The sequence below is a fragment of the Pezoporus wallicus genome, unplaced genomic scaffold, assembly GCF_028554395.1.
Source record: "Pezoporus wallicus isolate ANWC-B61680 ecotype Strahan unplaced genomic scaffold, APGP_CSIRO_Pwel_v1 contig_8042, whole genome shotgun sequence".
Taxonomy (NCBI): domain Eukaryota; kingdom Metazoa; phylum Chordata; class Aves; order Psittaciformes; family Psittacidae; genus Pezoporus; species Pezoporus wallicus.
The window spans coordinates 889,847-902,074 of NW_026639380.1; the positions used below are offsets into that span (position 1 = coordinate 889,847).

The following is a 12,228-nucleotide window of genomic DNA, read 5'->3' on the forward strand; positions in this document are numbered from 1 at the left end:
AAGGAATATAGCATTTTGATGTTATTTAAACAGAGAAGTAATTTCCTTAAGGAAACAACAGGATTTAGTGTCTTTCTAATGATATAAACTTGTTCACCATAGATCAAAGAACTGTTGTTTAATTAAATATATAATTGGCAGTTACTTTAGCAATGATATTAACATGGAATTTTTTGTTTTTATGGATCTACACAGAAAGGAAATCCCCTAGAAGCAAGCGGTAAATTCATTCTCTTATACCTTTAATAAAAGTTTTATATTTTACATGTCTGAGGCACATAAATCTCTTGCAGATGCCAGGTATTGCTGGTGTAGGATTTCTTCACATGTACTAAATGACAGCATTAAAGATTTCAGTTGCTTTATTTCAATAACATGTAAAAGAAAGATATTTATTAGCTTGATAACTCTTCTTTCTCTTACAATACTGTTTCTTAGATGTGTCATCTACTCCAGTACCTTTGTGATTGCCAAGTACGGCACCGAATAGAAGCCATTGTAGCATTTTCAGATGATTTTGTGGCCAAACTTCAAGAAAATCAACGCTTCCGGTACAATGAAGTGATGCAGGCCTTGAACATGTCTGCTGCCCTGACAGCTAGAAAAACAAAAGAATTTCGATCCCCACCTCAGGAGCAGGTACAGCTTTGAACAGACAATTTACTTTTTGTTGTACTCTACATGTGGCAGAGCTCTGTTTGAAGTTTTCCTTTGTTCTTTTAAGATTAATATGCTGCTGAACTTTAAAGATGATAAAAATGATTGCCCCTGCCCTGAAGAAATTAGGGATCAACTCTTGGAATTCCATGAAGACCTAATGACACACTGTGGTAAAGTCTTGTTATTGAATTTTTTTACTTTTTAAATTATATTAGCTTTACAATAATTTTCTAAATAATTTCACATAAGAAACAGCAACTAAGCAGTCTATAGATTACACTGTATCAATTGTAAATATTGTCAAATAAAGGTGCTCATCTTGTAGTCAAAACTAAGGAAATGTTCTTAGCCTCATATATGATCAAACTAGAAGAGAATGCAGAATGTTTTGCTTCATGAGGGAAGAGTGGCCTTTTTTATTCACCCATACAGAGTGCAGAAAATCAGACAACTAAAACCAGATTCAATAAGTTGAGAAGAATGGTGTAATGTCATGAAGAAACATCCTCTAAAATTCAAGGCTGCTAAAGAACTCCCCATAAACCCATTAATTTTAGAACTTATATTGGAAACTAAAAAAAAAAAAAACAGCCAAAAAACAGAAAAAAACATTTGCGTGATCTTTTTATTTTGAGGTTATTTTAGTGGGAGTAATAGGTAAAGGTCAAGATTTTTAATTCCTTTACAATCTATGCTTGAATGAGTAAGGTTGAAAACATGAGAGGAATGAGCTGATGGGAATCCTGTTAAGTTCAGCAATGGGAAGTGCTAAGTCCTACATGTGGGCAGGAATAACTCCATGCAGCAAGGACAGGCTAGGGACCAAACTGAAAAGTAGCTTGACAGGAAAGGACTGGTGATCCTGGTGGATAACACAGTTAACATGATGAGCAATGGGCCTTTATGTCCCCAAGGATAACCCAGTACAAGAGGGACATGGACAGACTGGCTGAGTCCAGGGAGGGGCCGTCAAAGATGATTAAATTCTTGGAGCATCTTTTGTACAGTGAGAAACTGAGAAGGCTGCTGTTTTTTTAACTTGAAGAGAAAGCCTTTGGGGGGAATATAGCAATGCATATAAATACCTGTTGAGCAGGAGGGGTAAAGAAGGCTGAGTCAGACTTTTGTTAGTGGTGCCTAGTGACAGCACAAGAGACAATGGGTACAAATTGAAATACAGGAAATTTTACTTTTTTTCTTTTTTTTTTATGTATTTGTTTTTACTGTAAGGGTTATAGAATTCAAGAACAGGTTTTCCAGAGAGGTTGTGGAGTCTCTACTTTAGGAGATACTCAAAAACTGACTGGACATGGACTTGTGCAACCTACTCTAGTTGAACTAGCTTTGAGCCAGGGAGCCTGGACTGGACAATCTCTAAAGGCTAATTCCAACCTCAGCAGTTCTGTGATTTTGTAAAGCTGCACATGCAAAGGTGTTTGTTTTTTTTTTTTGTTTTTTTTTTGTTTTTTTTACATTTTTATGCTTGTTATTAGAATATCATGAAAGAGCTACTCTATAGTCAAGGTGGCTATTTTCTTATGACTGTCACTAAAAGGTATATTTACTGCAACTGTAGTTCTTTCACTTCTGCGTGTTTTACCTAAAAATCTCCTAGTCTTTACTAGTATCAGTTGAACCATACTGTGTCAGCAGGGACTGTGTCTGCACTTTTTAACTACATATGTTCAAAACACAGGCATCAGTGCTAGCATGAAAACATTCATACTAGGGGAGTTGACCACATATGTATATATATATATATTTACTAAATATTTCATGCATTATAACACACAAATCATACAAAATTAAATTAACAAGATTATATGATTCTTATCTGCAGTTTCATGTCTTGCACATATGCCTGATCTATACTAGTTCCGAACTGTTGTTAAGGATATCCTGTCTCAAACTCTTTTATAGTTCTAATGGAACAGAGCAACATATATCAATTTCATTATGTTTGTACTTACAAGATACACAACACATCTGTAATATGTTTAAATTTATTCTTTGACTATTTAGTGTGGTTTTTTTTCAGGGATTGAACTAGATGAAGATGGAACCTTGGATGGAAACAATGATTTAACCATTAGGGGTCGCCTCCTATACCTTATGGAAAAAGTTACATATCTGAAGAAAAAGCAAGCTGAGAAGCCAGTTGATGATGATGATAAGACATCCTGTAAGCAAAATTGAAACTGTTTATTGTGTCCTAATTCCAGAAGGCAAAATAAGCATGGGAGGAAATTCTTCATGTATTTTCAGGCAAAGCCAGGTGGATTTTTAGTGCTACATCTGTGGACCTTAAAGTTTGTAGATCTGACGTCAAGACAAGTTCAGGTGGAATTTTTATGATAGGCAGATTTGCTTCCCGGTGGGATGCAGTGGAAAACTTTTTCTACTGGCTTTTCCACCCTTGATCCTCTTTCAAATCAAAGTTTTCCAGAATGTATCTTGCTTTTTGTAAAATTGGTATAGACTTAATAATTGTAGCAAGGTCCTGATTATAATAACTTGCTTGTAAAATCAATTGCAGCTGTATTTGCATGAAGATTACCAAATCAATGGAGACTGTGCAATTACACCATAATTTGCAAAGCTGAGCTTAGGAGAAGCCTCCCCATCCAATCTAAAAATCAAGATTTGCTGTCTGTGGTAGTTGGTCTATCATTTTTCTGACACTTTCTGTCTTTCCATCTTGATAAGAATCATTGTCAGGGGCATCCAAGTTTTGCACCACTTGGTGCCAACTGATTACAGAATTTTTTTTTTTTTTTTTCTTTTTAGGGGTTTAGGGGTTCTGACTTTGGTAAAAAATTGCTTTCCATCATTGATTACACAGAATTCCTAGGGACACTGGCCTTTTAACTTGGTTGCTAATGTAAGTGCCTACAATTACAGGATGAGAAGATTTTTCTAGGGTATTTACAATAAGATGGCTTCTTAGCTGCCAGTTATTAGTGTTAGCGTAGTGTTGTTTAAGTAGAAGTATTTTCCTTCTCCCGAAAATGTGCCTTCTAGCTTTGCAATTTATAACTGTTGCTTCGATTATCAGGCAGCGGTAGCTAGAGGCTAGGTCTGTGCAGACTGTGGCGATGAATCCTGTGGTTTGCTATTTTTTTTCCTGTAGTAAGCTTAAAGCTCTACAAATCTAATTCTATCTCACTTATGTTAGTAGAAAGGTGGCATTATACTAAACTAGTTAAACAGTATTGTGGTGGCTAGGATGCTTGGGTTCTTCATTGCAAGCAAGACAATGGTCAGACCCACAGGTAGGTGGGATGCAGTATTGCAATTATCAAAACAGGACCCAAATGACAGCTGCTCATGTGATTCTTCACGAAACAAAAGCAAAGAAAGCTTTGTATTGTGTCCCTTCTTGTTATTTGTTACAGTCCTTCTGAACTATCATTTTATCCTTTTCTTATTTTTAAAATGTTTTTGTTCCAAAAAATGCTATGCTGTGTGACAGTGGAAACACCTATAGTACAGTGTTTGGACAGTAACAATAAAATATGGTACTTTTACTCTTTTTGTCCCTTACCCTGTATTAGCATGTCTTAGCGCAGTCTCTCTTTTGATAAACAATATGATTTCTGTAAAGTCCTGTCCCTTCAATATCTTTCTGTTTGTACTTTTTGTTTGTTTGAGTCTAGCCTGAAGTTACATCTGGTTTACTCCAAAATCATATTACTGTCTCAACACCTACATTTCTAATTTGAAAATATTTTTTATGTTTGGTCTGCATCAGCCACCTCCTTCAATATCAAGATATTTATTAGGTAGTTCATTGTGCTTCTCACATTTTCGCTGTTACCTGCTTGACATGGAAATAAATTTATTAGTTATGTAAGTACTGAAGGTGAAATTCTCCAGTGTGTAACTATCAGAATATATCAAGAGAATCCCAAAGTGATCTGGCAGGCTTGCAAACCTGAATGTGGTAGTTCCCTGAGATGGGAAAAAGAATATTATTCAATTGTCTATATCAAATAATTTGTCTTGACTGTTAGTTCATTAGTAATTTTTCAAAGCAGTAGTCTCAAATCTTAAGTGACATATAGTTTGCCTATAAGACTTTTCCAAATATATAAATATATCCCAAGTAACAAAGAGTAATTAATAATCAATTAATTATTTAATGAATTGATATTAATTAATTAATAAAGATAATAAATTTGTCTGTGAGAATACCGGGTACAACTTTCTTGCTTAATTGGAGACTGAACTTAAAGTACACAAATGATGATTTAATTTCTGCTTCTTTTGAAGAAACTTTGGTTTTGGCAAAGGGCTAAGTTAAATTAGCCATGTTTTGTATATGGATGCAGAGCTTACACATGTAAATCAATAATAGAGCATTTACATGTGCTGCCAGTGTATTTTTCCACTCTTACTTCGTAATATCTATAAAAACCCATCAGACCTGAATTCCTGGAAAAGTCTTGAAAGCATAATATAGAAATAAATCTGGTGACTTTGTGAGCATCTTGTAAGTCTTCATAATTGTTTGTTAGCAGATTTATTTTCTATAATTTTTAAATATAGGCTTTTGCTTTTGAGAGGTTTCTTCTTCTCCTGTGCTATTTTATTTTCCTTTGATAGTCTGCTAAAGAAATATGGAGAAAAAGGTGCTTCTTAAGAATTTAATTTATTCAATTTATGTTGCATAATGAGTTTTGAGGGACTACCAGTGGAAAGATAAGCAATTAATGATGATTTTGTGGTTTATACATTTTCTTACAGCTACTCTTCAGCAGCTGATTTCAGACACAATGGTACGCTGGGCCCAGGAATCTGTGATAGAAGACCCGGAGTTAGTGCGGGCCATGTTTGTATTGCTGCATCGCCAATATGATGGTATTGGTGGCCTGGTGCGAGCCTTACCAAAGACCTACACCATAAATAGTGTGTCTGTGGAAGACACAATCAATCTTCTGGCATCCCTCGGCCAAATTCGTTCCTTGCTTAGTGTCAGAATGGGGAAGGAGGAAGAGAAACTTATGATTCGTGGATTAGGGTAAATAAGTGGAGTATAACACCTTTTTATTTACAGATATTTGTTGTTATTTGCTGTATGGTTATTGCCAAGGTTATACATGAAGCTTGAATGTGAATAGTCTGTATGCGTGTAAATGCAAACACTGATATGAGTTAGTTATGTAGTATCTTCAATTGTAAGATACCTTGCAACATTGCATATGTCATTTTTGGAGAAAAACAAATGTAAGACCTTGTGAGGAAAGTTGAAAACTGCTATGTATGTAATGCTTTATGATATATGCTTTATGACCATATCTTAAATAGTATGATTGTGTAGAATCCTATTAGGAATACTGTCCATTTTATATGAGTGCAGTGTAACTGTTGACATATAGAACTCCCTCAGCAGTCAGCTAATGGAGATCTGTCTACAGGTGTCTGTACGTATGCTATCTTTTTATTGCACTGAATGAAGCTGGTACTATTTGAACTATGAATTGATTCACCCAATCTAGTTTTTCCTGATTATATGATTAATAATATTGAAATATAGCCTAATAATGAGTACAGTTGGAGAAAGCAGTAAAGAAAACATAATCTTGTCTACTGACAAAGAGTTTGGGGATTTTACTCTGGCTATTTTCAAAAAGAGATCTTGTGAGATTAAACATGAGCAATGACAAAGATAGCATTATATAAAGAATGTCAGGAATGCAAGGAGAAGACAAGCTTTTCTTGTGCAAAGCACTTTTTTTTTTTTCTTTAGCTTCCTGAACACCTCAAATATCCAAATAATGTCTACACATAATTTTGTAGTTTCATTACAAACAATGCCTACTTCTGAGCTTGCCAGCAGGTTCCATCAGTATTCCCCAGATGTTTCAGAGTTCAGTGTACTCATGGTAAAGCTTTGGCAAAAGGGAAAGTCCGCCATCTGTAAAGAGACACAAAATACTGGTATTTCAAAATCTGGCTTTGTACTTCAAATTTATGTTGTCACACTTCACATAAGCTAGTGAAGTCTAAAATGAGTGGAAACTCAAAAATGAGTGGAAACTAAAATGAGTGGAAACTCATTTTAGTCCACTGTAGGCTTTGCAGGGGGAGAAAGATCATCTAATATTTCTGGGAGATACTGGAAGTCAAAAACTCTGATAGTGACACCTACATCAGACACACTGCATGGATTCTCTTGCATGACTGATAGTATAAATTTGTAGCTTTTAGAGTGTTGGAACGGTACTCTTCTCCTTTCATCCTTCGTAAGACTGAAATTTTCCTTGCTTGATCACGGGAGTTTTAGCTGAGGGGAAAAAAAAAAAAAAGAAAAAGACAGGAAAAAAGAATTTTAGATCTGGAATGGCATTCCTGTTGAAAATAGAGTACCATCCTACCCTGGTGTAACCAAGTAGTGTTTAGGGCAATAGCTATAGCATGGGAAAAGAAGGGTCAAGGTTCTTACACAATGTGCATAAAGAAAAAAAGAGTATAAGGAGGGATTGGAGACTCAACCTGGAAAAAGTCCCTGAGGTAATTTTTCACCTCAAGTGGTGAAGAATTGTACAATAAATCAGCTTTGTAAATAAACACTATAGGTAAACTATTGGTGCATAACATTTTAATCCAATTTTTTATTTTGTTTTCCTGTAGAGACATCATGAATAATAAAGTATTTTACCAGCATCCAAATCTCATGAGAGCTTTAGGCATGCATGAAACTGTCATGGAAGTGATGGTAAATGTGCTTGGTGGAGGAGAATCCAAGGTAAAGCAGTTCATTGTTAGGAGACAGAGCATAAATATTAGTGTGATAAAAGGCTGTTACATAAGTAATCTTCTGCAAGTTTTATGCCTGTCAGAATTTGAGCTTCAGTCTGTTTTTATTTGCTTCTTAGGAAATCACATTCCCAAAGATGGTGGCAAACTGCTGTCGTTTTCTATGTTATTTTTGCCGCATCAGCAGGCAGAATCAAAAAGCTATGTTTGATCATCTTAGCTATTTATTGGAAAACAGCAGTGTTGGCCTTGGTAAGTAATCAGTGTGTCTTTTGAGATTCTAAACCAAAACTAAAATCTTAAAATTTTCTGCTGATTTATATACGTATATATACACGTTATATGTAAATAAAACCACTTGTGTTTTTCTCCATCCTTTGCAAACTCTGCTTGTGTTGAAGTTTCTCATTTAGCCAGTACAAAATGGTCTTCATTAACTTTATTGCTAACTCCAAACAAACCCCTGACAGTAGGGTTGGGGTAATTTAGTATAGGCTTTTTTGCATGTGTCTGGCCATTCAGAGAGAGTTGGTGACTAGTTGCACATTTTGAGAATAAAATCCTGTTTTAATGAAGAGAATCATAAATAAGTTTTGGCAGCAATTCATTAGGGCTTACTTCTCACTTCTCAAGCTTACTCCTCTGCACTTTGTTCTATAGACTGTTCAATATGCCCGTATGGCAGTGGGAGGAATACAGAGCTCATTTCCCTGGGTATGCATGTATAGATGTCCAGAAACAAACCTTGACATTTTCTTAAAATGTTAGCCTTTTGAATTGGGATTAAGACTATATAATTATTTCGAATCAGAATAGTAATTTTTTTAAATGATCACAAATTCCTTATTAATGTATAAGTAGAGGACAGAAGCATAAACTGAAAAACATTTTGAAGAGAAAGTGCGCAAATCAAATGTATTTGGAGTGTTAATATGAAAACCTTAGCTTTTTCTAATGCTGTAATTACTGCCATTTTTAAAAGAAATAGAAAACATGTAACCTTATATTTTAAAGATATTGTCTATATCATTGTATTTGCTAAAACATCAGAGTGTTAGGTATAAAATCCCTGCTAACTTTTCCTCAAAACAAAGCTGTGTCAGTTAGGAGAGCTAGAAAGAATGAAATCTTAAAACAAAGCATGTGATGAGAATAAGTGAGAATGAGTGTGTAAGAAAAGTTGTTTCTAGCTTGGACATCTACATTATATTTTGATTTCATATCAGTGTCAAATTTCATGCAAATGCACAATAATTTGAAGTGGTATAAATGATATGCTTATTATGTGCTAACTAATAACAAAATTCTGTATTTTATTTTAAAAGATAGTTACTGATTTACTGTGAATTTGTTGGGGTTTTACTATGCTGCTGTTGAAATTAAATGTTGTTTTAACAGCCTCTCCTTCTATGCGAGGATCAACTCCTTTAGATGTTGCAGCAGCCTCTGTTATGGATAACAATGAACTTGCTTTAGCGTTAAGGGAGCCTGATCTGGAGAAGGTTGGTAGCTTCCTCATTAAACACTTTTGTTTTTCTTTCCCTGTAGGGAGGGGGCAATTTCTGTTTGCTGGAGTAATCAAAATCCTCAAGGGCAGCTCTTACTTTTTGGAATAATGGAGTCTAGACCCAACAAAATTTCATTGCTAAAATCTTTCCTTGTTGTTCTGTCTTAGAATGGTTAGAATGGTTAGGGTTGGAAAGGACCTTTAGATCATCTAGCTCCAACCCCCCTGCCATGGGCAGGGACACCTCACACTAAACCGTCCCAACCAAGGCCTCGTCCAACCTGTTCTTGAACACTGCCAGGGATGGAGCATTCCCAGCTTCCCTGGGCAACCTATTCCAGTGCCTCACCACCCTAACAGGAAAGAATTTCCTTCTTATATCCAATCTGAACTTCCCCTGTTTAAGTTTTAACCCGTTACCCCTTGTCCTGTCACTGCAGTCTCTAATGAAGAGTCCCTCCCCAGCATCCTTATAGGCCCCCTTTAGATACTGGAAGGCTGCTATGAGGTCTCCACGCAGCCTTCTCTTCTCCAGGCTGAACAGCCCCAACTTCCTCAGCCTGTCTTCATAGGGGAGGTGCTCCAGCCCCCTGATCATCCTCATGGCCCTTCTCTGGACTTGTTCCAACAGTTCCATGTCCTTTTTATGCTGAGGACACCAGAACTGCACACAATACTCCAGGTGAGGTCTCACGAGAGCAGTGTAAAGGGGCAGAATCACCGTTGACCTGCTGGTCACACTCCTTTTGATGCAGCCCAGGATACGGCTGGCTTTCTGGGCTGCAAGCGCACACTGAAGCCGGCTCATGTTCATTTTCTCGTCAACCAACACCCTCAAGTCCTTCTTCACAGGGCTGCTCTGAATCTCTTCTCTGCCCAACCTGTAGCTGTGCCTGGGATTGCTCTGACCCAGGTGTAGGACCTTGCACTTGGCATGGTTAAACTTCATGAGGTTGGCATCAGCCCACCTCACAAGCGTGTCAAGGTCCCTCTGGATGGCATTCTTTCCCTCCAGCATATCAACCGAACCACACAGCTTGGTGTCATCGGCAAACTTGCTGAGGGTGCACTCAATGCCACTGTCTATGTCACCCACAAAGATGTTAAACAAGACCGGTCCCAACACCGATCCCTGAGGGACACCACTCGTTACTGGTCTCCAGCTGAACACTGAGCCATTGACCACATCTCTTTGTGTGCGGCCATCCAGCCAGGTCTTTATCCACCGAGTGTTCCATCCATCAAATTGATGTCTCTCCAATTTAGAGACAAGGATGTCGTATGGGACAGTGTTGAACGCTTTGCACAAGTCCAGGTAGATGACCTCAACTGCTCTACCCCTGTCCATCAGTTCTGTAGCCCCATCATAGAAGGCCACCAAATTGGTCAGGCAGGATTTCCCCTTAGTGAAGCCATGCTGGCTGTCACCAAGCACCTTGTTGTTCTTCATGTGCCTTAGCATGCCTTCCAGGAGAATCTGTTCCAAGATTCTGCCAGGCACAGAGGTGAGACTGACTGGTCTGTAATTCCCCGGGTCATACATTTTCTCCTTCTTGAAAATGGGGGTTATATTTCCCTTTTTCCAGTCATGGGGAATTTCACATGACTGCCATGATTTCTCAAATATGATGGCCAGTGGCTTCGCAACTTCATTCGCCAGCTCCTTCAGGACCCACCGATGGATTTCATCAGGTCCCACGGACTTGTGCATGTTCAGATTTTTAAGATGGTCTCGAACCAGATCCTCTCCTACAGTGGGCGCATGGTCTGCATTCTCACAGTCCCTGCATCCATCTGCCTTCCAAGACTTGGGTGGTTTGGTCAGAGCTTTTGCCAGTGAAGACCGAGGCAAAGAAGTCATTCAGAACCTCAGCCTTCTCCAAATCCAGGGTAGCCAGTTCTCCTGAGAGCTTCCTGAGGGGGGCTACATTCCTCCTAGTCTGTTTTTTATTTGCTATGTACCTGTAGAATCCCTTCCTGTTATCCTTAATACCCCTAGCCAAGTTTAATTCTAACTGGCCCTTAGCTTTCCTAACCTTGTCCCTAGCTTCCCAGACAACATCCATGTACTCTTCCCATGCCGCCTGTTCTTGCTTCCACTTATTATAAGCCTCTTTTTTTCAATTGAATTTTCCTCAGCAGCTCCTTATCCACCCAAGGAGGTCTCCTGGCCCTCCTGCTGCACTTCCTTCTGGTTGGGACGCAACACTCCTGAGCTTGCAGTAGGTGATCCTTGAATATCAAACAAGAGTCTTGGGCTCCCCTGCCATCTAGGGCTGTATCCCATGGAACCTTACTAAGCAGGGTCCTGAAGAGGCCAAAGTCTGCTCTTTTGAAGTCCAGGGCAGTGAGCTTGCTGCACGCTCTTCTCACTGTCCTGAGGATCTCAAATTCAAGCATCTCGTGATCGCTGCATCCAAGGCTGCCCTGGAGTCTTGATGCTGACATGCAGTGGTGGCCTAATGCAGTAGTTATTACCAGGTCTTGTGATGACTTGTTACAATAAACAAGAAATTTTCATAGAGATATCTATCTGTGTTTTTTCTTAACATTCATACTTTAGGAAAGATTGCAGGAATTGTGATTAATTAGGCTAAAGAATAAAAAACTCATGAGAGCATGTGGCAGTTGTGTAGAATATGTAAATTGCTGCTGCAGTAAGGAATATAATAATAGTTACTCTATCAGTAGCAGATAGGAAAAGCAACTTAAATAATGGAAAGACAGATTTAAGGTAGACACTAATCTTAAATCTTTCTAATGGAAAGTAAGACAGTTAATACATTTCCCAATTTGTTATTGAAGACATCCAATGCTGGAAATGCTATAACCGTTGTAGGAAAACATCTGTCAGGAGTAATGTAAGTGTAGATGAGCCTGTTCTTGGAATAGGAAGATGGACTATGTTGTTTAAAAGGCTGTTTTTAAACTTACCATTCTTATGAATGGTCAGCAAAGAGAAGCTGTCTGAACCAGTTGAATACTTAGCTTTCTTACATTTCAGAAAGGAGAAGGCAAACTGAAGACTACTACTGAGACTTGGTCTGGATTACAGGGAGTGTTACTGCTGCATGTTTAAATAAAAGGGAAGAAAAAGAGTGAAAAGGTTAAAATTGAAGAGTAGACCTGTGAGCTACATAAGATGTGTTTTCAAATAGAGATAGTGTGTAGTTACAGAAAATTACGATTCAGTAATCCGTAATGTTTAGGATTGCAAGAGAAATGAGATATGGATAGCAAAGCAGTGATTTAGAGGGATGGAAAATGGAATCGAGGTAAGAACAGTCTTGTAGTTCATTGCA

At 37.9% G+C, this 12,228-nt stretch overlaps 1 protein-coding gene across 7 annotated transcripts in view; it reads left to right on the forward strand.

Annotated features, from left to right (window-relative positions):
* Positions 1 to 12,228, forward strand: part of RYR2 (ryanodine receptor 2) — a 379,474-nt gene that overhangs the window by 250,776 nt on the left and 116,470 nt on the right. For all 7 annotated transcript variants that reach the window (XM_057414543.1, XM_057414545.1, XM_057414546.1 and 4 more), the window contains 7 exons: positions 439 to 639; positions 725 to 830; positions 2,699 to 2,842; positions 5,407 to 5,680; positions 7,294 to 7,408; positions 7,539 to 7,671; positions 8,818 to 8,921. In XM_057414543.1, coding sequence (XP_057270526.1) covers positions 439 to 639; positions 725 to 830; positions 2,699 to 2,842; positions 5,407 to 5,680; positions 7,294 to 7,408; positions 7,539 to 7,671; positions 8,818 to 8,921 — 1,077 coding nt within the window. The remainder of the gene's footprint in view (positions 1 to 438; positions 640 to 724; positions 831 to 2,698; positions 2,843 to 5,406; positions 5,681 to 7,293; positions 7,409 to 7,538; positions 7,672 to 8,817; positions 8,922 to 12,228) is intronic.